The sequence below is a fragment of the Xyrauchen texanus genome, chromosome 36 (genome assembly GCF_025860055.1).
Source record: "Xyrauchen texanus isolate HMW12.3.18 chromosome 36, RBS_HiC_50CHRs, whole genome shotgun sequence".
Taxonomy (NCBI): Eukaryota; Metazoa; Chordata; class Actinopteri; order Cypriniformes; family Catostomidae; genus Xyrauchen; species Xyrauchen texanus.
Genome location: NC_068311.1, coordinates 13,059,377 through 13,087,326, shown reverse-complemented (window position 1 = coordinate 13,087,326; position 27,950 = coordinate 13,059,377). Strand labels below are relative to the sequence as shown.

The window sequence follows — 27,950 nt, the reverse complement described above, 5'->3', positions numbered from 1 at the left end:
GAGCCAAAGACCTGGTGCTTTCAGCGGTTGGTTCAGTGTTGTGGCCGGAGGGACAAAACGTCTCGTTCCCTCCATCAAGGAAGGGAGGTTACCTCAGTAACCAAGACGTTCCCCGTCTGTCACTCACTCGACATTGTGTCGATGAGTTGACACTAGGGGTCCCAATGGAAAACGCCACAAGAGCTGAACCGAGTTACGTAGACTGGCGGTGCGAGACGGGCAGACCTCTGTGTGCCTCGTAGCCAGCGCAGCAAGCCGTCGCATAACTACCCCAACACACTGGCATGAAGCGGTCCCCTGCACCTAGTGGAACGGCTAAATGCTCAGAAGTATAAGGACTGGCTGGCCCAGCCGGGGCCTTCTCTCTATTATTCTCCCCTTTAAAAGGAACAAAATCGTTTGGCTGGGAGCCAAATATATGGTCCAAGCTGGGGAGGACACACCCGGCCCCGAGGGGGGGGGGGGGTTAGGTGGAATACACGCACGGTCTTTCCGGTTAGGAGCGGAAGCACATCGTGTGGAGCGGCGTTGTGGTAGATCCTACCCAAGCGGGGAGGAGTTACTACAAACACGGCGACCAAGGGCAGAGGGCCCTCTGTCCAAGGAAGACGCGGTTTACCGGCATGGAAACCATTTCGCGGGATATACATCACACAGGGTTGCCGAAGGGGACAACCAGCACATGTGGAGCACTTACCTCAGTACGGGGGCCTAGTGATGCCCATACCGGGGCAGCAGCGAGCCTCTCCGAAGACTCGACGGCCTCTAGGCTAGGGAGGAAGAACGTCCAGGGTCCACACTTCCTGTGAACGCAACTGGGGAAAGAGCGCACGTCTTTGCCTCAAGGGAGGGGAAAGGCGCTATGCACAAGCGATACACCTGGCCACACAGGATGAAACTGTCTCAACCCTGAGGTTATAGGACCTCGCAAAGGTGTTAGGTGTTGCCCAACCCGCGGTTCTACATATGTCTGCTAGAGAGATGCCATGGGACAACGCCCAAGAAGCCGCATCGCCCCTGGTAGAATGGGCTCGTAGGCCAGCAGGGGGCGGCACGTGCTGGGCGTGGTATGTCATTGTGATGGCATCGACGACCCAGTGGGCAATCCTCTGTTTGAAGACAGCGCTTCCCTTCCGCTGTCCGCCGAAGCAAACAAAGAGCTGCTCGGAGCTTGTAACGTAGCTTGCAAGTAGATGCGAAGAGCACGCACCAGACACTTCAACGTCAAGGCTTGCAGTTTCACCACTTGATCCCTAAAAGGGGTCATGGTAACCTTGGGCACGTAGCCCGGTCGGGGTCTCAGGATGATGTGAGAGTAAGCCGGACTGAACTCTAGGCACAGTTAGCTAACAGAGAATGCCTGCAGGTCCCCTACTCTCTTGATGGAGGTGAGCGCCGTCAGGAGGGCGGTCTTCAGAGAGAGCACCTTTAGCTCTGCTGACTCAAGGGGCTCGAAGGGAGCTCCCCGAAGGCCCCGAACGACCACAGAGAGGTCCCAAGAGGGAACGAGGCGTGGCCTGAGGGGGTTTAACCTCCTCGCGCCTCTCAGGAACCTGATGACCAAATCGTTCTTCCCTAAATACTTACATTCCACTGCATACACCTTCAACCAACAGCCGGCCCTCCAACTTTTCCTGCAGAAAGGAAAGCACTGATCTAACTGCGCATCTCTGGGGGTCTTCACCACGGGAAGAACAACACTGAGCAAACAGTCGCCACTTCAGGCTGTAAAGGTGCCTCATTGAGGGACACAACGTCGAGTGAGACAGACGGGGAACAACAGTTACACATCAAACACATTGCAGACCTTTGGGGATTTGTATTGCATCTAAATCAAACTAGCAAGGGGTCAAATCGATGGTTGTTTAATCTGTTTTGAATGAGCAACTAAACCAGCAAAAATGCCCTCTGCAAACCACTGTGAACTTTATCTGACGGCCAATATAGTGTTACGTATCTGTGCACATTAATAATATGTAGAAACAGGCTGAAATATGATACCGCACACATTTTACATCCTTCACGTAGCTGGATCTGTTGCAAAAGCTGTTGAATCTTTTACTACTATCATTAATATGTAATTAAAATGTCCACAGAGTGGTGCCAAACGCAAGGTTGTAGCGAACAGGAATGAATACCCCCCAAACCCTAAATCTAAACATCAGTGGAGTAAAGATGTAATTTTTTAGCAAAAATGCAAAATCCAAATCGTGCTCACCATTGTTTATTTGAACGTGAAAACTCTTGGTTCTCAGATGATTTTTTTCTCAACACACTATCAGCGCTTAAGGGAAATGTGTTGAGTTGGAGCAAAAATTGTCAGACGGGGGATGGTGCTTGTTAGTAAGTCAACATAATGGGGTTGATTTCAGGGTATATTAACTTTCGGAAGCAACACGTTGATTTCCAGTGTAAGTAAGTAAGTAAACTTTATTTATATAGCATCTTTCACAGATAAAAATCACAAAGTGCTTTACATGTAGCAAAATAACAATTTGAACAGTTAAGAAACATTATACAAAGCATACAACATAATAGCTAAGTCAACTGAAAGCTTGTCTGAATAGAAGTGTCTTCAGCTGTGTGACCATTGTGTGACCAGCACCACTGTGTTTAAACTTTTAAAGGAAATCAACCTACAAATAAATGGCTTTTTATAGTTGTCTCTGCAAATTAAGATGGACTAGGAGAAACAAATTTAACATTGAAAAAATTGCACACTTCAGCTGATTGAGTAATCATAATTTGTACTCGAGAAGATATGTATTTCCATTGGTTATGTTTTTGTCATTTCATACCATTTGCACACTCTGGTCAATTTGCACTTGATGCTGGTGAGATTGTTTTGTAGGAAACTTTGTCAATCTTAAACTTGGTGTAAAGCTTATTTATCTAAAGCAAAGCCTGAATTCTCAAAAATCTATTCAAAAGTGCCCCATAAGCAGACCTGTAACAGACACATTCTCCATGTACCTGAGTAATAAATGATTTCTAGTACATTTGAGGGCAGGTTGCGAGCAGGCAGTGAGTTATGTAAGCAAGCATATAACCTTAGCTAATCTTTTCTGCGCTAATGTTGCAGCTGCTTTTAAGGTTCATCTAGTGTTGCACTTATCAGTGACACACAGTTGTAGGCCTCTAGTGAAACGTAAGGTGTTAGAGTCTGGTTTCATTGCCTTGGAAAAAAGCAATGTATACACTCTCTCCTCTTTCTGTTTCACTCACAATGCTGCAACTATGCAGGGTTGTTATGAGATGCTATTGCAAGATTTTATTTGGGATGATTTTCTGGGTGTAAATAAAGGCATGAGGAAAATATATTTCCTTTTATAGCTCTGAAATGTGCTAAAACTGCTCAGATGTGCTCTCTGAAATGTGCTCTCAGCAGACTATTAGTAAGCTGACAAAATTTAGCTAAGACAATTTTTTAAGAGCGTTTACTAAGAAATTATAGTTACATTTGGACTAAATTAGAAGTTTTCAGACTAATTTTAGTGCATAGACTACACGTAAGATGTGTTAGTCTAGAGTAGGTTTTGGTGAGCATGCTAGGAGAAACCTGACTGGTCTCACAGTGAAATTGGAAACAGATAGTTGACTTTTTTTTTTTTTTAGCTAAGATCGGTCTGTTCTTATCAAAATTCTAAACATTGCCCCAGTTGCCAAAGCAGTAAGTGTTGTTGTGCGAATGGAAACTAAGGAATGTTGATTATGATTGGTTATGGTGGCAGGTTTTCAACACTGTCTTTGGTTTTCGCCTTTGTTATTTCTCGTTCCATTTAAATACAAACTTTGGGGTGAATTTAGGGTAAAAAAAAGATGCATAAACTTTGTATTTGGTATTTCAGTGAAATAATCTGTGTATAACTATATGTTAGCATTCTGATTCTTTACTATGGCACAGGAACCCCTGGAAGTACATGCTCTGAAGGTGCATTTGTTACTTGAAAATGTGTGTTTTGCCAGAATATATGGCTATATTTGAATCGTCGTCAATAAGGAAACATGCTTTATAGCACCATATGTTGTAGTTCTGGCATCTACCAGCTGGGGCTAATGGTGTAATGCTAACCATCCAATTGCTGTCTTGGTTTGAGCCCCACAGGTAGTGATCCTTTGTACCCTTGAGCTAGTCACTTAAACCCAGGTTGCTTCCAGGGTATTGTCCCTGTATATGTGTACTGTATGTCACATTAAATACACGTGCTACTAAATTAAGATGTCATGCCAAGTTGTCAAGTTGGTTTATTGTCATTTCTCTTGTGTGTGTAAGAGGAAGAAACCAAGATAAGTGTTACCTCAGCCACAGTGCAGAAACAGGTCTTCACCAGACTAACACTTAATACAATGACCAGTAGATAATCACAGCTTACTACATAATTATGTATTTTTTTCCAGGTGTACAACACTGTTATTTAGGCTTGGGATCAATGTCTTTTTCACACATTGATAAACAGAAGATTTTCCCAATGATCATTGATATATATCAGAATTTTTTCAGATAAAAATGGGTCTGCTTGTTGCACAATAATATTTGTTTTTCAAACATATTTGTCAACACAACTTTGGTAAAGTGTGAACGGCAGTGTAAATTAAAGGGGGGCGCACCCCGAATGCATATGGCGGATGACATATGTTCTTATATCCAAAACAATAATTTTCTACAAAGGTATGCACACACCCTTATTGCTCAGCGTCAAAATTCTGCAGTGCCACAGAGTGCAATTCATATAATTTTTCATTAAATTTGACCCAAATAATTTTCAAAGGACAAAGCTTATTTACTCAAGCCAGCACTGGATGATGTATTGTGTACTGTATTTTTCGAAATATAAGCAGTGCCTTCTTATATGTCCTAGTTGAAACCTCTCTACAATAACACCACTATTCTAATATTGGCTATGGTGTTTGAGCCCCACCTGTTTTGGTGCGAAGCTGTCCGCTATAAAACCAGGTGCACAAACACCATTTCCTCAGAATCTCTGACTGAGAACATCGCTCATACCTCAAGAACTCTGAGTCTTGTAGTGTAACTGTTAAGTGTTTGCAATGTCTCGTTCCCTTCGTCACAGGGAACCAAAGTTACTTAAGTAACCGAAACATTCCCTTATGACTCAGTACACTTGACATTGCATTTATTAATGCAAATGTGGAACAGAATCCTATCATGCCACTCATCACAAATTTCAAAATGCGCCGCAGTCTCTTGGGATGGCGACCGACATGAGTATGCCGCAGTGAGTGACCTTTGTGTTGGGCCAGGAGGGGAGCACTCGGAATGAATATATGAACTATTGCCATATAGTATGAATGAACTCCTTCATGAACCCAGTTGGGAAGGGAGTTTATTAATAATGTAAAAGCTTGTGACTTATGGTAAATTACAATGGCCTGAATTCAGGGCAGTTGTGTAAAAAGATGGGGAGCTCATCCTTAAAGGAAGGAGCATAAGTGTATATATTTGTTCAATGAAATAGCAAGTGCTCTAAACAGAGAGAGCTGTTATGTTTAGGTTGTAAAACCTTGTGAATGTGTTTTGAGAAGAACGTCCTGCTGCAAAACATATGTCTTGTAAGACACACTGTTCGTCCATGCCCATGAGGAGGCCATGCCTCTAGTTGAGTGTGCTTTAATACCAAGTAAGTAGCAAGTATTACCCTGCTACTTATAAGCCAGGGCAACAGCATCGACAATCCAGTGAGAAAGTCTTTGCTTGGAGATGGACATTCCTTTTATGAGTCCTCCATAGCATATAAAGAGCTGATCAGACTGTCTGAACTGGAGTGTATGCTCAATGTATATTTGTAGCGTCCGCAGGGGCATAACAAATGCAATTAATGTTCCTCATCCGAATAAAATGGAGGAGGGAAGAAGGCCTGAAGGTAAACCACCTGTGCTCAGAAGGGCGTGGTTAAGACCTTAGGCACATAGCAGAGTCCAAAGGCTCAAAGGGGGGCCCTGCGTGAGCTTTTAGGACTAAATTTAAGTCCCAAGTCGGGACTGTAGCCGGCCGAGGTTGGTTTAATCATCTTGCTCCTTTAAGGAACTTTGAGATTACATCATGCTTGTCTACAGTGGGGCCGGCTTCATGTGCGTGATACGCAGATATAGTTACCACATACACTTTGAGCATTGACAGAGTGAATCCTGCGTCTAATCGCTCTTGAAGAAATATTATAATTTCATGTATGGGGAAGTTTACTGGGTCTTTGTCATGTGAGAGACACCAATCATTAAACATATTAAATTTTAGCTTGTAGAGGCATCTCGTGGATGGTGCTGTGGCCTGTAAAATGGTGTTCATGACTGAATGCGTTAGTTCTGGCATATTTAGCACGCTCTGTTCGGGATGCCAGATAGTGCCTTGCACCTGAGAGAGTAGATCCCTCCTCATCGGTTTTTCCCATGATGAGCTTGTACACCATCTCTATAATTTCTGGAAACCATAGCTGGTTGGGCCATTTTGGCACAACCAATAGAATCGTTTCTCTGTCCTCTTGGGCTTTGCATATTACAGAGTGAATCAGGCACACGGGGGGAAATGCATATTTGCTTTTCGCTGGCCATTTGTGAGCCATTGCGTCTGCTCCCATCGGAGCTTGGGATTTCAAGTATCAGAGGGGACAGTGGGTATTTCTCACTGAGGCAAATAGATCAATTTCTGCTTTTCCGAATATTTCCCACATCCTCAATACAGTTTGAGGATGAAGTCTCCATTCGCCCGGTATCACCCCTTGGCATGACAGTAATCTAGACAGCCTGGGACACATGTCGCTCCCAGGGAGAGGAGATGATGCACACTCCATAGGACGAGGTGGCATGCCAGTCTCAACAGTGGCGGTGAATGAATTCCAACTTGGCGATTTATATATGCCACAACTGTCATGTTGTCTGAGTAAACCAGGACATGATAGTTTGCTATTTCTGACTGAAAAGCCTTTAAGGCTAGGAATACAGCTGATCTATAATACAGAATACAGCTCTAGGCGGTTCATGTGCCATGCTTTCTACGCACCTGTCCAGGTGCCGAAAGTCGGGCGTCCATTGCACACCGCCCCCCCAACCTGTTTTGGAAGCATCCGTAGTCACCACTTTCCACCTGACAATCTGCCCCAGCGTGACACATCACTGGTAAAAGGCAGGAGCTGTCCAAGGTGTTAAAGCAGCCATACAGCAGTGGGATATAGTGATGCACATGCTCCCATGGCGCCAAGTATGTCTTAGCACATGACACTTGAGCCAGTCTGATGAGGTCTCATGTGTAAGAGACCTAATGGAATGACAACGGATGCTGCCACCGTAAACCATAATGCTTTGTGAAACAGATTCATTGGAAGTGTTCTCCCTAGTTTGAACTGAGACAGACACTGTAAAATGGCATGAATTTTCGTGCCCGATCGTGGAGTCTCCCTAAAAGGAGATTAGTTGACTGGGGGAGAGCATGCTCTTCATCCTGTTCACATTGAGGCCCAAGCTGTTTAGATGTTGAAGCAGTAAGTTTCTGTGCTGGCATAACAGCCTGATTGTGCCAGTAACAGCCAATTGTTGAGGTAGTTCAAGATGCACATGCCACTCAGTTTCAGAGGGGTGAGAACCGTATTGCTGATCTTTGTGAAAATGCAAGGAGCCAGAGACAGTCCAAAGGGCAGGACTTTGAATTGATATGCTGTTCCCTCGAACTCAAATCTCAAAAAAATCCTGCGATGTTGTACAATTTGATTTGATTGTACGCATCCTTCAAATCTATCGATGCAAACCAATCGTGTGGGTATACATGCGATAAGATCCATTTCGGAGTAATCATTTTGAACAGGTGCTTTGTGAGTGCATGGTTCAAATGTCTCAGATCCAGGATCGGTCAAAGCCTGCCTGTTCTTATTTTGCTGCTTCCATTTGCGCCACGGCTTGTGTGGATTCACCGGTGGCTGCTGCCGAGGCATCAGGTATGGGGATTTTAGTTGAGCACTGGTTCGAAACAGAGCGTGGGCGAACTGACTCTGATGTACTGATATTTCATAGCCTGCGTTTGCTGCTGAGTCGCAATGTAATGCTCAGCAAACGTATTCACAGAGCTACCAAAGAGGACTCTCTGTGAATAAGCTCAGTGAGTGGCTTATTCCTTATCACTAATTTCTGTAAGGGTCAGCAATACATGTCGATCCAGAACTACCAAGTTGCCCATGGACTTGTTGATGGCCTGGTCAGTGACTTTGTGGCACACAGTGCTAAGTCTGTAGTGGTGTAGAGCTGTTTGAATGTCTCTGCATCGAAGCCTTGCTCGTCCATTTGCTTGAGGAGCAAGGCTTGAAATACCTTGAGCGCCACCATTGCATGGAGTGCTGAGCAAGCTTAGTCACACATAATGTATCAGCAAAGATGCGTCACGTGGGGATTGAGGTGCTCGCAGGGCATGTGCAAATTCATCCAGCTCAACCTTGTGGCCCTGTCTTTCCTCGCACCCACATCAGACAGTAAATGTCAAGCTTGTCTGACGGTGGGATGTGCCTCTTGCAAAAGGAACACTTACTGAACGACTTCTTTATAAAGACACAAACACGTAAGCAACTCTTATAGATATATAAATATATAAATAAACATATATTTATATTTATATTTCACACAATATACAATAAGAAATTGCTTTGTAAGGATTCGCAACACCTGCCAAATTGCTGCGGGGAATCAGGATGCTGAGGCCCATTCACCAGCAAAGCGTCAACCGGTGAGGCAGAGGGATTTTCGCCGGAGCACTGCAGGGGAGCGGAGAGTCTTCTCGTAGCCGTGAACTCGTGTTTATCGAAGGGTAGAGGGGTCTAGACAAGAGATGATCACTGTCTTGAAGGAATAAATTCTGAGGGTGTTTGTCCACATGCTTATATAGTGGTCAGCTTTGCGCAAAAAAAAAGGAGGGGCTCAAACCCCATAGCCAATATTAGAATATTGCCGTTATTTTAGAGAGGCTTTAACTAGGCCGTGAAAGAAGGCACTCCCCCAAACGCAATGTCAAGTGCGGGAACTGTATTTCCTGAGGTAATTTAATCTTCATAACAGAGCATGTCTGACTTTTTTGATGAATTGAAGTCAGGACTTGGGTGGCTGCTCTTGGGTCCTAACACCTGCCACTTATAACCTCTGTCAGTGTGACTTATACAGAGACTTATACAGATACTTACTGCATCAGAATTTATTTCTCTGAACAATGCGATTTTAACCAAGTGTGACTTATATTCAGGTGTGACTTTATTTCTGGAAAATACAGTATTTCAATCTTTCATATAGCCTACACAATGTGTTTTCAGTTACAAGTATGTCATTTTGTGGTTTGACTGAAAGACCCATTCAAGGCTACATACAGAGAAATTGCATATTAAACATTGACATTTCTAATCGTTAAGTTTGCTCAGTTACAACAGTTTCACACACTAACTTGCAAACTCATCAATGTCACAAAGAAGTACAAAAAATGTTTTCACTTTGGACTGTCATCTGCTGTTAGCTCATCCTGATGTGTGTGTCGCTGAGTACGGAGTTGCATACTGCCATAATACAATTACTGTTTCTGCCATAGACATGGCAGAAGTAGTACGAGTTGTATGGGTAGTGTTCAATTCTGAAGTCAGCCTGTGTGTACCTGTGCATTTCCAGACTGCAACCAGCTTTAGTAAATGTTATATAACTCTCTTGTGGTCTCCAATGCAATTACGCCATAATGTAGAGGCCAACTGAGTGAATTGAAAAGCAATTAGGCTTCTAATTTAAATGTCGGCTAATTTTAATATATCAATGACTCAAAAATAAATCGATAAAAAACTGTGCCGATCAATAATCAATATATTGATATTTCATGACATGCCTACTGTTTTTTCATATTGCACTGTGATATATTGTATGTTAACACAAGTGCAGTATTAATCAGTGGGGCCATATGTAATCATGGTTGACTTGCCTGACAGAAGTTTTGACTGATTAACAGATTGTAGAAGAGTCTGGCTCTGTGACAGCTGCTAATTGTCGGATTTAAGCAAACATGCTTTTGAATAAAACAAACTTGCCAGCTTAACAGAGGAATGTTTTCTACCCCCGGCCTCTTGTCCTTAAATGGTTGCTTGAGAAATGTTAGTTGATGTGCCATAGGAGCTGGCAAAGTATACTGGTATGATTTAGTCATTTGACTGTATTCTCAGTGTGCAGGCTTTAATTTTTGAGTAAATATATTTTTGGCTGTGGAACAAGTGTATATTCTGGGTTAAATATAATTCTAAGAATTAATTGAAAAATTATTTAAAGGTCAGAGAATATAAACACTGCAGAATTGTGCTGATGATGTGTTTTTGGCCTCCAGGAATAAATTGTTGAGTAAATCTATCTTGGAGTCCTGGCGTACACCCCACCTAGAAATTTCTTTTTAATTTTTTTTTTTTTAAATCTGCTGTAAACCATCATGGTCTAAAATATGGCAACTCAACCACTGTATTAATCAAGACCGATGTCATCAGCTATAGTAATGTTTGCTCGTGATCCATTCTGTCTTTTTATCAAATCTTTTAAGTCAGCGACTCATTCTCATTCACCTCCATACACTGACTCATATTTCTCATTCACTGATGTCTCTCCTTTTTTAAGTCAGTGAGGTCTACTACTTTTCATGCCTGTAAATACTGACTTTAGCGTAAGACAATAGCATTTGAGTGCAGGCTGTGAGGCAGCATATTATTGGTTTCCCCCTCTGAATGAAAATGCCCTTCACTGAACCAATCAGTAATATGAGTCTGAACTAGATGACAGTCTGGAACGAACTGATACTATATGTAATGGTAAACTCGTTAGCGTACGAAAGGAGCTGCATGTCGTTTGTTTAGTTTGTCAATCTCGTTCAACAAGAAAAGGAGCCGGATTGATTTATAAATAAAAGTGAGTGATGACCATACATTACAATGACATAAGGACGTTATTGAAAATCATAATTATTTTGTAGGTTAGTATTGTTTTTTTTTTTTGTATAGCTTGATAAATAGTCATGCTTAGCAGATCACAGTATGATAGATATGCTTTTGTTGCCATTTTGGGGCAACAAAAGAATTAATGCATTTGGTTCAGTGCAATTAATTAAAAGACGGTCATTTGGCACTATCTACAGGCACAAAAGGCATATCTTACAGAAATTGTCAATGAATGAATTAGTGAACGTATCTAAACAAATTTTTTTGGTGAATGGAATGAAATTAATCAAAATCACCACCTCTAATCTGCTAAATATTCCTATCTCAGTAAACTAGAAAAACATCTAGAGCTTTAGTTTTGATGAAAAATGTAAATACATTATTACCAGTTTGCATGTTGATATAAAACAGGGTTGAATCAAAGTCAAAGTTTTACCTCTGGATTTTACTGGAATTAAAGGTGAAGTTGATAGGGGAGACAGGATGCCGGAAGAGTTGTTAAAGTAAGTTGAGGTAAGCGGCTGTTTTTATAACTGTTGTGATTAGAGTGATTATATGAATGTCCTCTTCTCGAAATTCCTTCCGGTGCAACACTACTTCATGTGAAGTGTTTGTACCCTCAACATTTTCCAACCTGCTAAGCACAACACCACAAACTACTGTAAATAATTTAACACCAAGCTGATTGTACTGTACATGATTTAGCAGGACAATGTTTGCCTGTTGGGTCACTTGTTTATTTAGACATCATCTGGATAAAGGAAATTGTTGCTTCCTTTATTGTTGCTCCCTTTATGCAGACTTGAAGAGACTTCAATCAGGTGTAATCTGGGAGAGTGGTAAAATTACGTTACGCTTTGAACTGTCATCGATTGAGCTGTTGAGAGAAGTAACTGTTTATGTCTGTATTAACTGCTTAAGAGCTCAGTTTACCAATTTCTAGCATAGAAAAATATGTTTTATAGGGGACCTTTTTTTATTCTGTAATCCTGGTTTGCCTCCCCCAAGTTTCTTTTTAGATTCACTGCATTTTAAGTTTCTATAACTTAGTACATTGCCAATGCATTATAAGACACTATTTATACAGATATAGACCATTTCAAGGATATAAACTATAATAAAGGAATTAGAACACTACTGCGCATGTCTGGCTCTGAAGCATTTCTGGTAGCAGCATTTTTATAGAACTGTCAAAATAATATGACTAGCCTGTAATTTTAGAGTCTAGCTAAAACAGAACAAATTAGATATTTGCAAAAACTGAAAATAAACAATGAGGTGTCACTACTGGATCATTAAATAAGACTCTGAGTCAACAAATTTGTCAAAGAACATTAAACATTTACCTGAAGTGACTTATGCATATGTATTGTTGATACTGAGTGCGTCTCAGAAAGGGAGACAATGAAAGGGTATCGTAGTTTAGATGCTCACAATTATTTTCTCAGTGGAAAGGTAATATTGGATTGCTTCTGTTACAACCAATAAAGCTGTTAATGCTGCAATGACTTGCACACAAGGTAAGGTTTTTTTTTATTATAAAAACCTTTCTTTGTGTGTCTCTTCTGCAGTAGCTTCTATACTACTCTGGCTACTCTTGGCAGTGCGATACTGCAGATATTGTTGACAAATTGCTTGTTAGGTATTGCCTTATTTGTAGGTTGCTTTAGATAAAAACGTCTACTAAATGACTGTAAATGTAAATGACTTGCATAGCTTCATTCAATATAATGGGAGTGATATATAGTCACTTTAGAACCCGTAAAGGAATACTTCGACTTAATTAGGCAGGTAAACTCTACCTATCAAACTTACTATTAATTAGAAAAAATGTTGTTCACCTACCAGAAATTAGATGTGTGCTACAGTTGTTAGTACTACATATCTCCATCCAGCCACCTCGCTTCACTGCAGCGGTTGTCACTTTGGATTTCTCTCACGTGGTTTCCCTTTGACACTGACTAGTTCAGATGACAGTAAGTGAGCATTTTCGGCCAATGCGATGAGATATTCGAGCTTGCCCAGATCTCACCTGGCTCACCACTTGCAGGGGAAGTCACCATTATCCATTCAGTAAATCCGATCCCGTGTTTATTTTGCTCATGACATGTGTTGCACCTAATGAATAAGCATGCACTGATCCACACAATAAGTTTCTGTGATAGGACATGCAGTCGAGTCAAGTGTGTTCCTCCTGGAAATTAAAATATGCCAATTTTAGACACAGGAAGTGGGCAAAAAAATGCATACTACATAATAAAGGAAGTAACAAATATTTATGTCATTAGAATCGATCATTATTTTGATGATATTTAGTTAATGAATATTGACGTCAGAGTTATGTATAATGCAGCCATCTGGACATTAATTCTTTCTGAGCTGTCACATTCCCCTTATGGTTTTCTCTGCTATGCTTTGGGTCTGAAGGGCACAGCTGGTGGTGCACTGGTCTGAAAGAATGGGCTACTCAGGGTCTGGTTGGATGAGGGCCCAGAACTAAGATGTCTGGCCCTTGGCCCCGTTACCTGTCTGAGTGATGAAGAGCACCCCTATCATCCTCCTCTTCACTCTATCTGTCTTGTGCAGACATGAGGTACTGTATGGATCAACAACTACGTTTAGCATCAGAAGTAATTAGGAACTCATATCGAACTCACCAGCTTACTTAGTATAGTCACCAGGCAGAGGCCAATACACAATAGGAGTTATTAATTAACTTTTAACAGAAACTGGGCTCAACGATAAGGCTGATAGTTTCAGTTTTATGCTTGCCGTGGCGACATTTACACTGGCAAATGTCTGAAGCAAATTTTCGGAGAAAGTTTTAGCTTAATTTTTTAGTACATGTTTTCCAGAGTGTGAGTGGGAAGACAGTGAAGGACACAGTGCAAGAATGGAACAGGTATCGGAACGAGTGCCTTGTAAAGATGAGCTCAGATCCCACACCCCCAGGTAGGCATCAGATCAATGCATTCATGACTGTGTGCATACACATCTGCTTGTGTGTATGTGTTTCTATACCAACAGCGGAAAACAGAGCTGGTTGAGATTTACTATGTATACAAAGAGAGATAAACACACAGAGAGGAACGTTTCACTATCCTCTCTAAATGTTTGTTATGGTCCTAACAATATAAATTTGCTTGCCTATGTAGTGTGAATAAGGTTCTAATGAGGAATTCAGCAACAAGACATTAAGAACAGTTTTTTATACTATATGTAGTTTATAGTTTTTGATGTCTTCTTCATCATTTTCATCAACGTCATATTCACGTTATATCTATTCTTTCCATTAGGCTTGTTGTGCAATCGCATGTTTGATATGTACGCTTGTTGGACAGATGGAGTGCCAAACACAACTGTCAAAGTGCCCTGTCCCTGGTATCTGCCTTGGTATGATCAAGGTATGACTGCCGTGAATTCTAATTACGATTATAATTTAATTATCATTTTGAATTTTCTGAAGAACATGTAAGTGTTGCTGTCAGTGCAAAACCTGCCGCTCATTATGCATGGTGTTGCTAGGGCATTTCTATGTAGTTGGTTTTTCTAAAACTAAAGTTTTCATTCCAAACGATCATTCCCAAACAGCATCGCAAAGTTGTGTGGTTGGAACTACAGCTCTCCACTTGTGGTCAGAAGCATAGTGGTTAGATTGCAGTGTCAACGTCATTAAGGCTTCTATTTCTTTCATTCCATATATATCTTTAATTCTATATCTTCTGTAAAAAACCCTGTTTACCTGCACTTAAAGGAATAGCTCAGACAAAATGATAATTCTCTCATCATTTACTCACCCTTATTCTTCTCAAACTTGAATGACTTTCTTCTGTGGAACACTAACAAATATATTTGAATGGATACAATGCAAGCGAATGCTGACCAAATTTTCCAACTCCAAAATGCACATAAAGTAATCATAAAGGTAATCCATAGGACTCCAGTGGTTTAATCCATGTCTTCTGAAGCAATCCAATCGGCTTGGGGTGAGAACAGACCAAATTGTAACTCCTTTTTTACTTTACATCTTGCCATTGCAGTCTCAAGGCACGACCATGATTTACATATTTAGCCTGCCTCTGCCATCCAGCACTGAGGCGCTCTGAGGTCTCCCAGATTTTGTTACCCAAATGTTGACAGGTATGCACCAATCAGATGTTTCAGAAGGATATATGGACACTGGGTGTAGCAATTTAACATAGTATCAAATGGATATTCAACTAATAAAAAGGCTAAATAACACTAACATCATACTGCACAAAAGTATCAAAGAAAAGTAAGAAATAAGAAAGGCACAGAGCGGCACAAAACTGCTTATGCACATCCTGAATGCAGAATGACGAGCTTCAATTTAAATGCAGTTCTTCAGGGCGATCCTCGCTGCTCTTTCAAAATCCCAGAGCAGCAAAATAAGATTACGGGTACAAATCTAGTTCACAACATCAAGCAATTTAAAACTTTTTTTACTGAAGTACTTGTTTAAGCAGTGTCACAAATATGGGAACAATACTCATAGCATAGAATTTAACATCCGACAGTAATCGCCTTGAAATGTAATGATTCAGTGCATTGATGGCTGTAACAGCAGCACATAAAAGGACTAAACCTAAACCTAAAGCATATGGTTTTACCATAGTGACTGTTTATTCACTGTTAAGCACAGCAAGTTATCATCATGCAAAAACACTCTCGAAGAAGTTGCGCCTCTCAATTCATTTGAGTTGCCTCCCATTAAAAACACCACCACTATAAATATGAATGTTAGTAGTTGATCCCACTAACAACTAGTCAGTTGTTGGACAACTACATTCACAACAACATTCTGGCACATCTGTTCTGCTAGTACATTTAAAGTAAAAACAAATGATATTTTACTCTGTTCCCACTCAAACCGATTGTATCGATTACCTTTATACTGGCTTTGTCTTTTTTTGGTACATGAAAACAGACATCATATCTCCTTTAAAATATCTTAGTTTGTGTTCCATGGAAGAAAGAAAGTTATCCCAGTTTGAGACGATATAAGGTTGAGTAAATGATGAGAGAATGTTGAGCGGAGAAGGGCGGGCCGGGCTAGAACAGCGCACACCTGGACCTCAATCAGCCTGACGCACGAGTCAAAAGAGCCCAACCCAAAATCTCTATTACAGTAGATTAAGTTTTATGGTCAACTAAGAAAATGAATAGCACACGTCTCCTTAACAAACCACATGATTTAAATGCTATGTGTTTTTAAAAAACACTGCAGGATGAGTTTTGAAGTTTCAAGTTGTCCAAGTTTAAATCTTAAGGTACTTGAAGCATTGAAGCTGGTCAAGCATAATTGATATAACTATTCTCAGATTGACATTCACATTAGATCTAGAAAAATCCTGTTCGAAATAGACTAACTAGAAAATGTGTAATCTACTGTATTACTTCCTTCTGTAGTGCACAATGGATTTGTGTTGCGAGAATGCGGTCCAGATGGCCAGTGGCTCACCGTCAACAACAGTCGCACCTGGAGAGACCACTCACAATGCAATGCAGATGGCAGCCAGCATATAGCACAGGTAAAGAAACCCATAACAAAGCAAGCTAAAAACATAATTAATTTTTCATGCAAGTTCTCTATACTAGGACTTTGTTTGTCTGAGCATGAAATGTTTGGTATATTGATCAATGTATTGTTAAAGAAGTTTAATCACATTACACTCGGTAAGCAGATTTCTCTCCACGCCTCACTTGATGAGCTGTACTGTTATTTTCAAAGCTTATAGCCATGCCAGAGTTTATCTCTTGCTCATAGTCAGAGTTATACTGTTGGTTATTACTCAGTTGTGTGATCCTTGAATATAAACCTTGTCATTATTACTCATTGTCTGAGGCAGAGTGTACTGTTGTGTGTCAATGTGGTAGGTCTGAAGGGTGGAGATGTGTCTGAGAGTTTTTAGAATGAATTACTCTGTAAATTATTTCATTAACACAGAGTGCAATTGGTCTCATGTTCACACACAAGACATCAGAAAAAGTTATTTCGGAGAGGCCAGCCCTATAACAACATGTGGTTCATTTAAAGCATGGTTCTGCTTGTAAACTGATGCCCTCTGATGTTAGTTGTACCTTAACAACAACCACAGCGTAGAGATGGTTAATGTTTGTATTGTGCTATTCTTTTAGCCATTTTATGTATGTCTTAACAGGAGAATCAGATGTTGATCTTGGCCTGTTTTAGGGTGATGTACACAGTCGGTTACTCTCTGTCTCTGATCAGCCTGTCCTTAGCGCTCGTGATACTTCTCATATTCAGGTGAGTGACAGTCTTGCTTCAACTGAAACATTCCCTGATGGTTCTATCATGCATAAGACAAGTAAAAATAAAGCACAATAACAATGGCACTCACTGTACAAAGACCCCATGAGATGGAACACTTGACTGGTCAGAATGATCGTTAAAAGTGAAGAAAACATCAGTGTATATGAGAAAAAAACAGCATGTGGTTGCGGATGCTTCATTATTACCGTATATAGTCATATTAGGTTCCATTTTAACATGAGATCATAATCTAATGTGTAGCTATTAGCATTATATAACATGTGTCATTTCAACTCTCTTTGCATTCTTAAGTTCCCTTACAGTCCATCTGTCTGCATTTTTTGTGATATGACATTGGATTTTATATTTAATGTTGTACTACCAGAATGGTGTTGACAACCAATGCTTTTTTTTTTAACACATACTCTTGAGCACGGATGCTTCTTTTTTCTCTTGATAATGAAATATTGATCACTGTAAAAGACTTATAATGTGTGATTTATATTGATTATTTGCCTAGATTTCTTTCTACATTGTGATCTTTCTATATTATTTGTTGTTTACTGTGGCATCATAGGTTCTTTACCACCATTGTCAGCTGCAATTGTAATATTCTTGTATTGTTATTTTAAGTATCATCCTAGGATATTTATGGATAAATGTCACAGTTAATACATTTTCCCCTGTTTTAGCTTTTATTTTATGGGGCTGCTTCTCACTACTTCCCAGAAGGTTCAAAATTGATACATTTTTGTTTGTGTATTATGTAGGAAGCTCCACTGTACACGTAACTACATCCACACCAACCTGTTTGTCTCATTCATCCTGCGAGCCGTGTCCATCCTCACAAGGGATGCACTTCTTATGAAAGATGCTCTTGTGTTCAGAGACAACAAAGATTTTTCCACCGTTCTGAGTGACCAGGTAAGTGAACATGTAGCGATAAACCTACAAACACAGCGCCTAAAAACAAATGCAAACTCACATGCAAAAATATTTACATATATATATATATATATATATATATATATATATATATATATGCACTACAACCGTGCACAACCTCTTATCCAATTTTCATGAGAGCGCTAATTCTAAGTGCAATTTTCGTGCAAGCGCAAATTGCAAGTGTCCTTGAGTGGGAGTGTTTGTGCTATCCGTTGGTGTATGCATGCAAACTGGGGGTGTATTGGATATAAATGAATTGAACTTACATTCTCTATAATTGAATGGAACGTAAATCCACTACTGCATATAATAGGATGCAGACGGTGCCGGAGAAGAACCTCATAATTAAATTGCACTTGATCCAGCCCATTAGCGCTATGCTACTTTCCCACTTGTGCCTAGAATTAGCACATCCTTGCACAAAAATACCAAAACTTCCAGGCCATACCCATTGTCTTATGGCTAGTACTCTTAAAATAGGGCCCAGAATGTTCAGTCTTAGTCACCATTCACTTTCATTGTATGGATATGTGATGAAACTGTATTCCATGGAAGAAAGTCATACTGGTGACAAGATGTAAACTGGTGATGTGGAGGGGTAAATAATGCAGAATTTAACATTTTGGATGAACTAACTCTTGGAAACATATCAAAACCTGCAGAAATTCCACAAACTATAAATGTACTTGGTTTGATTTCGTAAACCCACTTTAAACACCTACAGGCTATGTCAGGCTGCCGCGTGGCCCAGGTCGTGATGCAGTACTGTGTTGGAGCCAACTACTACTGGCTACTGGTAGAAGGTCTGTATCTTCACAATCTACTGGTGTTGATGGTTTTCTCAGAAAACAGCTACTTCTGTGTGTACCTCTTTGTCGGCTGGGGTACGTAAACACATATCACTACACTTCTGAAAATGTACCAGTATGAAAATTATTTATACTGGTATTTCATCTGGTATTTCATCTGATCTCTTCTGATAGGAGCACCTGTGCTCTTTGTGGTGCCTTGGATAGTTATGCGGTACCTGTATGAGAATACAAGGTAAGGTGCACAGTAATCTTGATGCAATACGGCTTTCTTTCATTTAATTAAAAAAAAACAAATGAGTGCAACAACTGTGCCTAAATCTCTTTCAAGGTGCTGGGAGATCAACGAAAATATAGGATATTGGTGGATCATTCGGACGCCAATACTTTTGGCAATTTTAGTAAGTATTGCACTGTTTTTGCCTTAATTTGTCTCTAAGCATTTGCATTCTCTCTCTGATTGTCTTCATTTATAGGGAAAAGCGTAATTTCTTTGCTACTAGAGCACCAAACAGAAAAGCAACAATAATTACATGTTTTCCATCGAGGTTCCTGAACACTCATCTGCCATTGGTCGAGCAATAGTTCTGCCACAAACCCAGACTTTTGGTTGAGCCAATGCTGCTATGTCGGGCTGGTCCGGATGCTCAAACAAATGTAGCAATGTTTTGATTGTGCCACAGGGCCAAAATGTTTACACTTTTCTCTTAAAATTTTTCTATCTTTGATAGAAGTGTCTAGTATAGCTAGAAGATTATCATGGCAGTGTCAGCATTGCTAGGAGTTTTGCACTTTTAGATTTTAGTTGTAGACTTCTCTTGCAGTTCTTTTATAGTGTCACATTACAACTCATACAGTACTTGCAATTTAAATAAGTTAAATTTACTCTCCCTCATGCATTATGCATGGGTGACTCATTATTCTAGAGCATGTTGAGTATATGCTGAAAGTCTTCCGGTTAGGTTTGAACTAGTTCTTACATGTATCTGTCACACTGAATTTGGAGGATCCTGCAGTGATGTGGCTAAGTTAAAATTATGTTGGTGAATTGCTAATGCATAAATTAATTAATTAATTTTTTTAGTTGCTGCATTCTCCAGGATGAACACTTTTGTGTGCATATATACTAAATTTCTTCATGCAATATTTATATGTAATAAAATAAATTTAAAATATTTAATACAAGAAATTAATCATATTTTGCAGGTGAACTTTTTCATATTTATAAGGATTATTCAGATCCTCATCTCCAAATTAAAAGCACATCAGATGAGATATACAGATTATAAATTTAGGTAAGAATTTGGACTATATTTTTTAATAACATGTTTAAATAATAATTTTTCTGATGATCAAATGAGCTGCATTTGTTTTGCATGTTTGTTATGTTTTTATTATGTTACATTTAAAATCACTCCTTAAAAACCATCTGAAATGTTGGCCTTTCCTTGTTCCTCCAAAAATATACAGTAGTTCTGATTTAAAATAGGTTACATTAACTGTGTTTTGCAAGCCTTTGATGTATCAAAATTTTTAAAGGAAACGTTTTATCCTGCTTGAAATTTCAGCTTTGAGGCAGGTGATTTAGAGAGCCGTTCTTATCCCACCAGAGATTATTTTTAGTCTTCAAGTTTAAATTTTGCTTAAGGATAGTGGGAAAGACATTGGTTGGAATCTAATGAATACTGTAAAATTACATTGTAACAGTTTAAATGATAGGCAAGGAGGAGGCGGGAATCGGCTGAACTATAAACAAGATTTAATGATATAACTCAACTTAAAACAACATAAAACTTAATGATACACAGACCGCGTGTCTCTCTCTCTCTCTCTCTCTCTCTTGAACTGGTGTCTCCAGCTCAACGTTATCTTGCACTCCCAATGATCTGCTGATTTAGTGCCGGATGTGCACCCTCACAGCCTGGCCACGCCCTCCTCCTCGTCACATACATGTATCTGAAACAATGATAGAGGTTAATTAGATTGAAAGAACTAGTTTGTTTAGAATTTATTTTGAATGTATTCTTAATTGTGATTGTGATGTTACTTTTATACAACAGTGTTATAAACAAGAAGATAATATCAAGTAACGTATATATTATAGAGACAGTTATTTATTATTTTCTGCTGGCAAACAAGACCAAGCAAAATTATACAAATAGTGAAGTGTCCCAGTACTGTAATAAAAATATAAGCACATCTAGAATACAACTTTTACAATCAAATCAGAGGACCAGAACTACTGGTACCTGTAAAGAAATGAAGATACTTTCTCAAAAGTTGAATTCAAAGAAATGCTCATAAATTCCCAAATTCTGACTGTAACATTAGAAGTGATATTTTGAAGTAATATAGATTAAATTTTGGATAATCTGTGTGTTCTTGGGCCATCAGGTTAGCGAAGTCCACACTGACCCTCATTCCCCTGTTAGGGATTCATGAGGTGGTGTTTGCTGTGATGACAGAGGAACAGACTGAGGGCGTACTTCGCAATGTCAGCCTGTTCTTTGAACTCTTCTTCAACTCTTTTCAGGTACAACTAAAGGAATCAAGAGAGACAGACCGAGTCACAACACATTTACAACACATTTACAATGTGTTGTTTGCAAAGTGTACTTACAAATCCATGGATTTTCCAATGTAGCGTTTGTGTCTCACAGGGTTTTCTGGTGGCCATATTGTACTGCTTTGTCAATAAAGAGGTAAGTCAAGGCTCTTTGAATTTACAAAAAACGAAGTGTGACAAATGTAATACAGTATATAAAAAGCTCCTGTTAATGCCAAAAGGCTGTGAATTATGAGCCTCTGAATTTTCTGTGTGAACCATCCAAGTTTCTTACATACATTTTCACATTCAATTCAGTGTGACAGTTTACATAAGAATCATTTTACAAAAGATTTACACAGAAATTTGTTCAGCTTGTGTTTCATAATTGAGGCCCTTTTGAGTTTAAAGTGTGTTACACAGATATTTACTGGTACATCAAACATAAATCACAAATGAGAACTGATAAACATCTGTGCCATTTTCTTTTTGATCACAGCAGATATTTTGATTAGTCACATAGCTCACTCTCATTCTAAAGCCCCTCAGAAAAATAGACAAAAAAAGACAATGTGCCATAACTGATAATGCTTAAGTAGCCCTGAAGTTATGAGAAGTTCAATATGTAAACAGGAGTGGGGTTATGATGTAGGACATTTGCATAATGATTAGCTTGTGACTTTATGCTTATGCCTGTGTCATTTTCCAACTCCTAATGGAAGGAATTTAGCTAAAAGGGAATCTTGATTAATTTGGGGAATATTAAAAGAATTAAGGTGTACGTCTGATCACTCAGCCACTCTGAGCTGATATGATGCATCTGTTAACTTTTTTCCTCAATTTGGAATGCCCAATTTCCAATGCACTCTAAGTCCTTATGGTGGCATAGTGACTCGCCTCAATCTGGGTGGTGGAGGACTAATTTAATTTGCCCGTCTTATCACGTGGCTTGTTGAGCGCGTTACTGTGGAGACCTAGCGCATGTGGAGGCTCACGCTATTCTCCGCAGCATCCACGCACAACTCACCACGCCCAGAACCACATTATAGCGACCACGAAGATGGGTGGCTATTAACACAACGCGACCCTACCCACCCTAGCAACTGGGCCAATTGGTTGCTTTGGAAGCCTGACTGGAGTCACTCAACATGCCCTGGATTCAAACTTGCCACTCTAGGTGTGGTAGTCAGCTTCTTTACTTGCTGAGCTACTCAGGCCCCTCTGTTAACTCTTTAGAGTAATACTATTCTCATGGCCATTGAAATAATATCCCAAATATGTTGAAATATTGTTCGAGCATAGAGCGAAGATCTTTAAGAATCAATTGACAAGATTATTTATCAAAATATACCACAGTCAAATCCTATTTGAATACAAACAAGACTTTATTGCTAATCTACAACATAAAAACTGAAATAACATTCACAAACATAAAAACAATTTGGTTAATAAGCTGTAACAGAAGGTGAATGGCAATGATCTATAATAGAGAAGATTTGCAATCGGGCTACCCAAAGTATTTAAATAAAACACCAGCACGTTCTAGCAAACGTCTGGAGGTGTACTTGTGTTTCGTTGCTTTGGTTCTTTGATTGGGTTCGTAGAAAATTCTGGTTGTTCTCCATCTTTATTTTTGGATGCCGAATATTTCGGTGCTTGAAGAGCGCAAGAGAGACTCACGACTTCCCATCACAAGACATAGCGAGAAGCGAACTTTTTGAGGGAGGTTTGGCTGGTCTTTTTAACCCTTTCTGTTTGGCCACACCGTGAATATGCTCTAATCCAATCAAAGATGGCTTTTCAGATAACGTGATCATCTCTCTATCCCTCCTTCTTCAGGTGAATCATGAGTCATTGTTCTTAAGGTGTGTCAGTTTTCCCAATCAAAAGTGAACATCATTTTATCCTAACATTTATATAATAAAATCAGTGCAAGAGACATGACATTTGTTAACATCAACATTCTCTACATAAACAGGCAAGCATTTACATATGAAACATGACGTACTTTCTCTTTATGGTTACTTCACTACACATTAACATTTGAATATACATTATTATACATTATATAATTGGGCATCTTGAATGTACAAGGTCAGAATAATTCATTCTATGATTCTAACCACAGATATGCATCATGTGATGCATCTTAGCATATTAAAATGAGGTTATGTGCATTGAGAAGTGTAGAATAATACAATGGAGTATTTTTTATATTTATAGTTCATAATATATGTACATGCATTGTAAAAATTGTCCAACTTAAAACAGTTCAATGGTTCGGATCCAGTTCCATCTCTCTGTCTTGAACAATGACTTTTAAGCATGTGATGGGTATAACCACTGACTGTCACGTGATGGTCATTCAGTATATAATTTTAAGTGTTTGTGTGTTCTGACTGAATGAATAGAACAAAGGAGCTTGTTGTGATTTCTGGAAGCCCCAGGCTTCCATGGTCACAGTTTTTCTCTGGAATGTGCTTGCCAGTTGTAGGAGATTGGGGTAAATTTGGGGGTTTTATGGACCCCTTCCATTGTTTTATGACAGTTACATTGGCCAGATGCAGGCCAGCTCAGACTCCTTGGCACCAGTCTAAATTTCTAGCTACATAATGCTTAGAGGAATTTTGCGAAATTATAGGCCATCTTGGTGTAATTTGTCATAATTCTTCTTAATTTCCTTCTGCCTGGCTACTCATATCCTACAATGATTTCTGAGGCCCCAAACAACTGACCATCTGGGGACCCCAGGGATGGGGTGTTATGGCTCAAAATATTATATCTCAATATTTTTCAGGTTGTTGACAATATTCTAAACATATCTTGATATTTGTTTATTTGATTAGAAATTAAATTCAAAATGTTTAATGAAATAAAAATCAAGTTTTTCACTAAATGAAAACAAGGAAATTTTTTATTTAATTTATAATATAAAAAATATAATTTGTATGCACCAATACAACAATACAGTAATAAAAAGGTAACAATGGGCTAGCCCCATGCAAAGGCAATTAGATTAAATGGCTTTAACTTAACAGACCTTAATAATTGTAGAATTTCTCAAAAGAATATATACTGTTGTCTTGTATAATGGACATAAAACAAGTTTAAGATGCGGAAAAAATATATGATCGCTTAAATTAATTGATAATTAATATGATTATGCCAGACATATTACACACCGGCCAAATCTGGTGGGGCATGGCTCCACATGCCTCTAATGTAGAGACACCACTTTGTATATACACCACTGATTGCTGCAACATGTTCTCTAAATGTGTTTCTAATCTACAGTTAACAATTTGCTTAATACTAATTGCTTAATATGGTGGAGCATTTGTGCAATCCTTTTGTATTCCTTCAAATGTCCACAATTTTATGTTTCCTGTCTTATTACAGGTGCAGTCAGAAATCAAAAAGAAATGGCAGCGATGGAAACTGGGAATAAGCATTTTAGATGATCAACGCAATACAGGTAGCAACACACATCGGGGGGGTGCTGGACCTCAGTGCAACCACAACCCACCCTGCTTTCCAGACTGCCCTCTGGACAGTGGCAGTCATCTGTCTTCTGAAGACACACCGACAGCTATCCAACCAAACATTCAGCATCACTACCACCCTGGAGCCAAGAAAGGCAAAGCATACTGCTATATCTATGCCCGAAAGCAGGTTCTGAACGGGTTGGATGTGCCAGCATTGCCCCAGTGTGGTGGAGAGGGAGCAGTGAGGTATTCTGAGAGCTACTGCTGAAAGTGACTCTGACGAGTTCCATTTTCTAAGGAATAACAGAATTCTGGCCACTGATTGGATGATTGCAGCAGATGATAACAAAGCTAGATATCATGGTGGAATCTTGGTATATGAGGTCACTAGCACAAATAGTGTCTTCTGTGAAATGGTTTTATAAGAATACCTGTATCTTAATGTTTTTATTTTTGAAAGGATATTCCTAAAACATATTACACTAGAACAATCACTGGATGTCCATAGTCACACATGGTGACCCACTTAATTTGTTTCTTTTTTTGTTACAGTATCTGTTATCTACCGCTATACCTCGTTTTGAAAACCAGACGAGTTCTATTATGTGCCAATGTTGCGGAGCAACTTAAAACTTTGTAAATAAGCACAATGTAATTTAAACATTATGATTGCATGAGGATAATCTGTTGAAAGTGAACATTGTAAAATATTCACAGGTAAGGCACACAAACAACAGCAAAGTCACCAAAATAACCATCCATACAGTGGCACCAAATAGTATTTGGACACTTAAAAAGAATGGATGGTATTGCGTTACATATCAACTTACCAAACAAAGTGGCATCTAGGATTGCTAGACCTTTTCTCAGAGCAAACTTTACTTGCCATTTTTGCTATTACTTTTATCCCAAGTTAATTTATAGTATATGCACTCTATAAAGTCCACTCCCCTGAAATTTGCACAGGTGTCTTTTTATAGTATCCACAGTTGTAATTCTTCATTAACTATGGACATGTACATTTAAGAACTAGAAAGTGTCCAAATACTATTTTAATGTGTCATAATTTTGAACAGTATTTCAATGTTTTATACTTTAAAACCTCACATTCTTCTTTTTGTGAAATGTTTTGATTTAAAAGTGCACGTGTGCTATAATTATATGTATTGAGGGGAGCTGAATTATACATTCATTAAAAATGACCTTGGGACTAGTTAAAAGTGATCACAAAAATGCCAAGAAAAGCAAAGCAAGTTGCTAGAAAAGGTTAAGCAGATTTTATTTCAAGATGCATCTTGGTTTGATATTTTAACAAAACGCAATGTTGTTAAATGCAATAATATTCGTAAAAAAAATTCTAAATGCTTTTTAGGGGCATTGTATAGCATACACATATGGCGGACCAGTAAAAATTATATAATTAAATAAATATTAAAAAAATTGAATAAACCATGTAATACATGATGAGATAATGGTAACACTTTAGAATAATGTTCCATTCGTTAACATTAGTTAATGCGTTAAGTATCGTAATGTAACTAATGTTAACATAGATTTTTGGAGTAAAAATGTATTATAATATGAAGAAATTAACATAAAACTGATATTTCCGGTCCTGGATGCGGATTGGTTAACAGCTGTGCTTTATTCATGATAAAGCTGAGCTCTGACCTCTTCATGAATCTTCTATTTGTATCACTCTGCAGCACTCATAGTTGACAGTTATTCTTGTTGCCCTGCAACATTATGTTTACTGCCAGGGACTATATTTTCTGATGGAAGGATGCCATTTAATGATTTTACATGAAACTTAAATGAACATGTGCCCTTAATACTTTTATTATGTGGTGACTGTTTTATAAAAGCAATAAGGCACTCAAGGCTGTGCCATATTGTGAACATAGTCACAGCTGAAAGGGTTGCTCTGCTTGCATTGTGCCTACAGCCGTAACTATATTCTCAATATAGCACAGCCTGTCGGCCTCTCATGCCTTATTGCTTAGTTAACCAAGATTAATAAATGTTGTAAAAGTATTGTTCATTGTTATTTCATGTTAACTAATGTAGCTAACTTATGATACTAAATGGAATCTTATTGTAAAGTGTTACTGAAATAATAATAAAAACTATAAAATTATTAAATTAAATGTCCTTTGTATTTAATTTTAGCACATGTTTGCGGGTTACAGTTATCAGCACGCCTTACAATAACAGTGAGCATTATCTTTTAAAATAGATTTATTCTGACTTTCTAGTTTGTGATTTAAGGTGTTTCTTTTTACACCGCAGCTATGGCTGAGCTTGGTACAATAAGTACCAAGTTGTGTATTTAATTATTTATTTACTGTATATATTTAAATATTTATTTAATGATTTGGTAACACTTTACAATAAGGTTCCATTTGTTAACAGTATTTAACAACATTAGGTAACCTGAACTAACATGGACAATACTAATTAAGCATTTATTAATCTTGATTAAAGTTAATTTCAACAAAGTAATACATTTTTTAAATCAAAAGTTGATTATGTTAACATTACTTAATGCACTATGAACTAACAATGAACAATTGTATTTTCATAAATGGATTAATAAAAAGATGAATAAATGATGTAAAAAAATATATTGCTAATTGTTTGTTATTGATACCTAATGCATTATTTTATGTTAAAAATGGAACCTTATTGTAAATTGTTATCAATGATTCAATTTTGAGTAATCTGGCCCTTCCAATTATGAAGAGCACCAATCGCAATGACTGAAAGGACCAAGAGTTGGCTTAATTACAACTGTTTAAAATATTAATAAACTTAAAATAAAATCTGTGAGTTATTTTATAGTTTAGCACATCCTCATGGCGATGAGATAAGTACCTCTTTAACACCTTGTCTTAACCAGACGCGACGTGATAAGATTCCAGCAACAAT

At 38.7% G+C, this 27,950-nt stretch overlaps 1 protein-coding gene across 1 annotated transcript in view; it reads left to right on the top strand.

Moving 5' to 3' along the window:
* The window catches only part of LOC127629977 (gastric inhibitory polypeptide receptor-like), a 32,436-nt gene extending 4,971 nt beyond the window's left edge, over positions 1 to 27,465 (top strand). Inside the window, exons 2-14 of the mRNA XM_052107327.1 lie at positions 13,368 to 13,533; positions 13,796 to 13,892; positions 14,237 to 14,344; positions 16,371 to 16,492; positions 17,123 to 17,229; positions 18,006 to 18,159; positions 18,908 to 19,067; positions 19,167 to 19,227; positions 19,324 to 19,393; positions 20,199 to 20,287; positions 21,387 to 21,525; positions 21,653 to 21,694; positions 24,937 to 27,465. Of these exons, the coding sequence (XP_051963287.1) occupies positions 13,477 to 13,533; positions 13,796 to 13,892; positions 14,237 to 14,344; positions 16,371 to 16,492; positions 17,123 to 17,229; positions 18,006 to 18,159; positions 18,908 to 19,067; positions 19,167 to 19,227; positions 19,324 to 19,393; positions 20,199 to 20,287; positions 21,387 to 21,525; positions 21,653 to 21,694; positions 24,937 to 25,290 (1,560 nt within the window). The 5' untranslated portion in view covers positions 13,368 to 13,476 and the 3' untranslated portion in view covers positions 25,291 to 27,465. The remainder of the gene's footprint in view (positions 1 to 13,367; positions 13,534 to 13,795; positions 13,893 to 14,236; positions 14,345 to 16,370; positions 16,493 to 17,122; positions 17,230 to 18,005; positions 18,160 to 18,907; positions 19,068 to 19,166; positions 19,228 to 19,323; positions 19,394 to 20,198; positions 20,288 to 21,386; positions 21,526 to 21,652; positions 21,695 to 24,936) is intronic.
* The last annotated feature ends 485 nt before the right edge of the window (positions 27,466 to 27,950 follow it).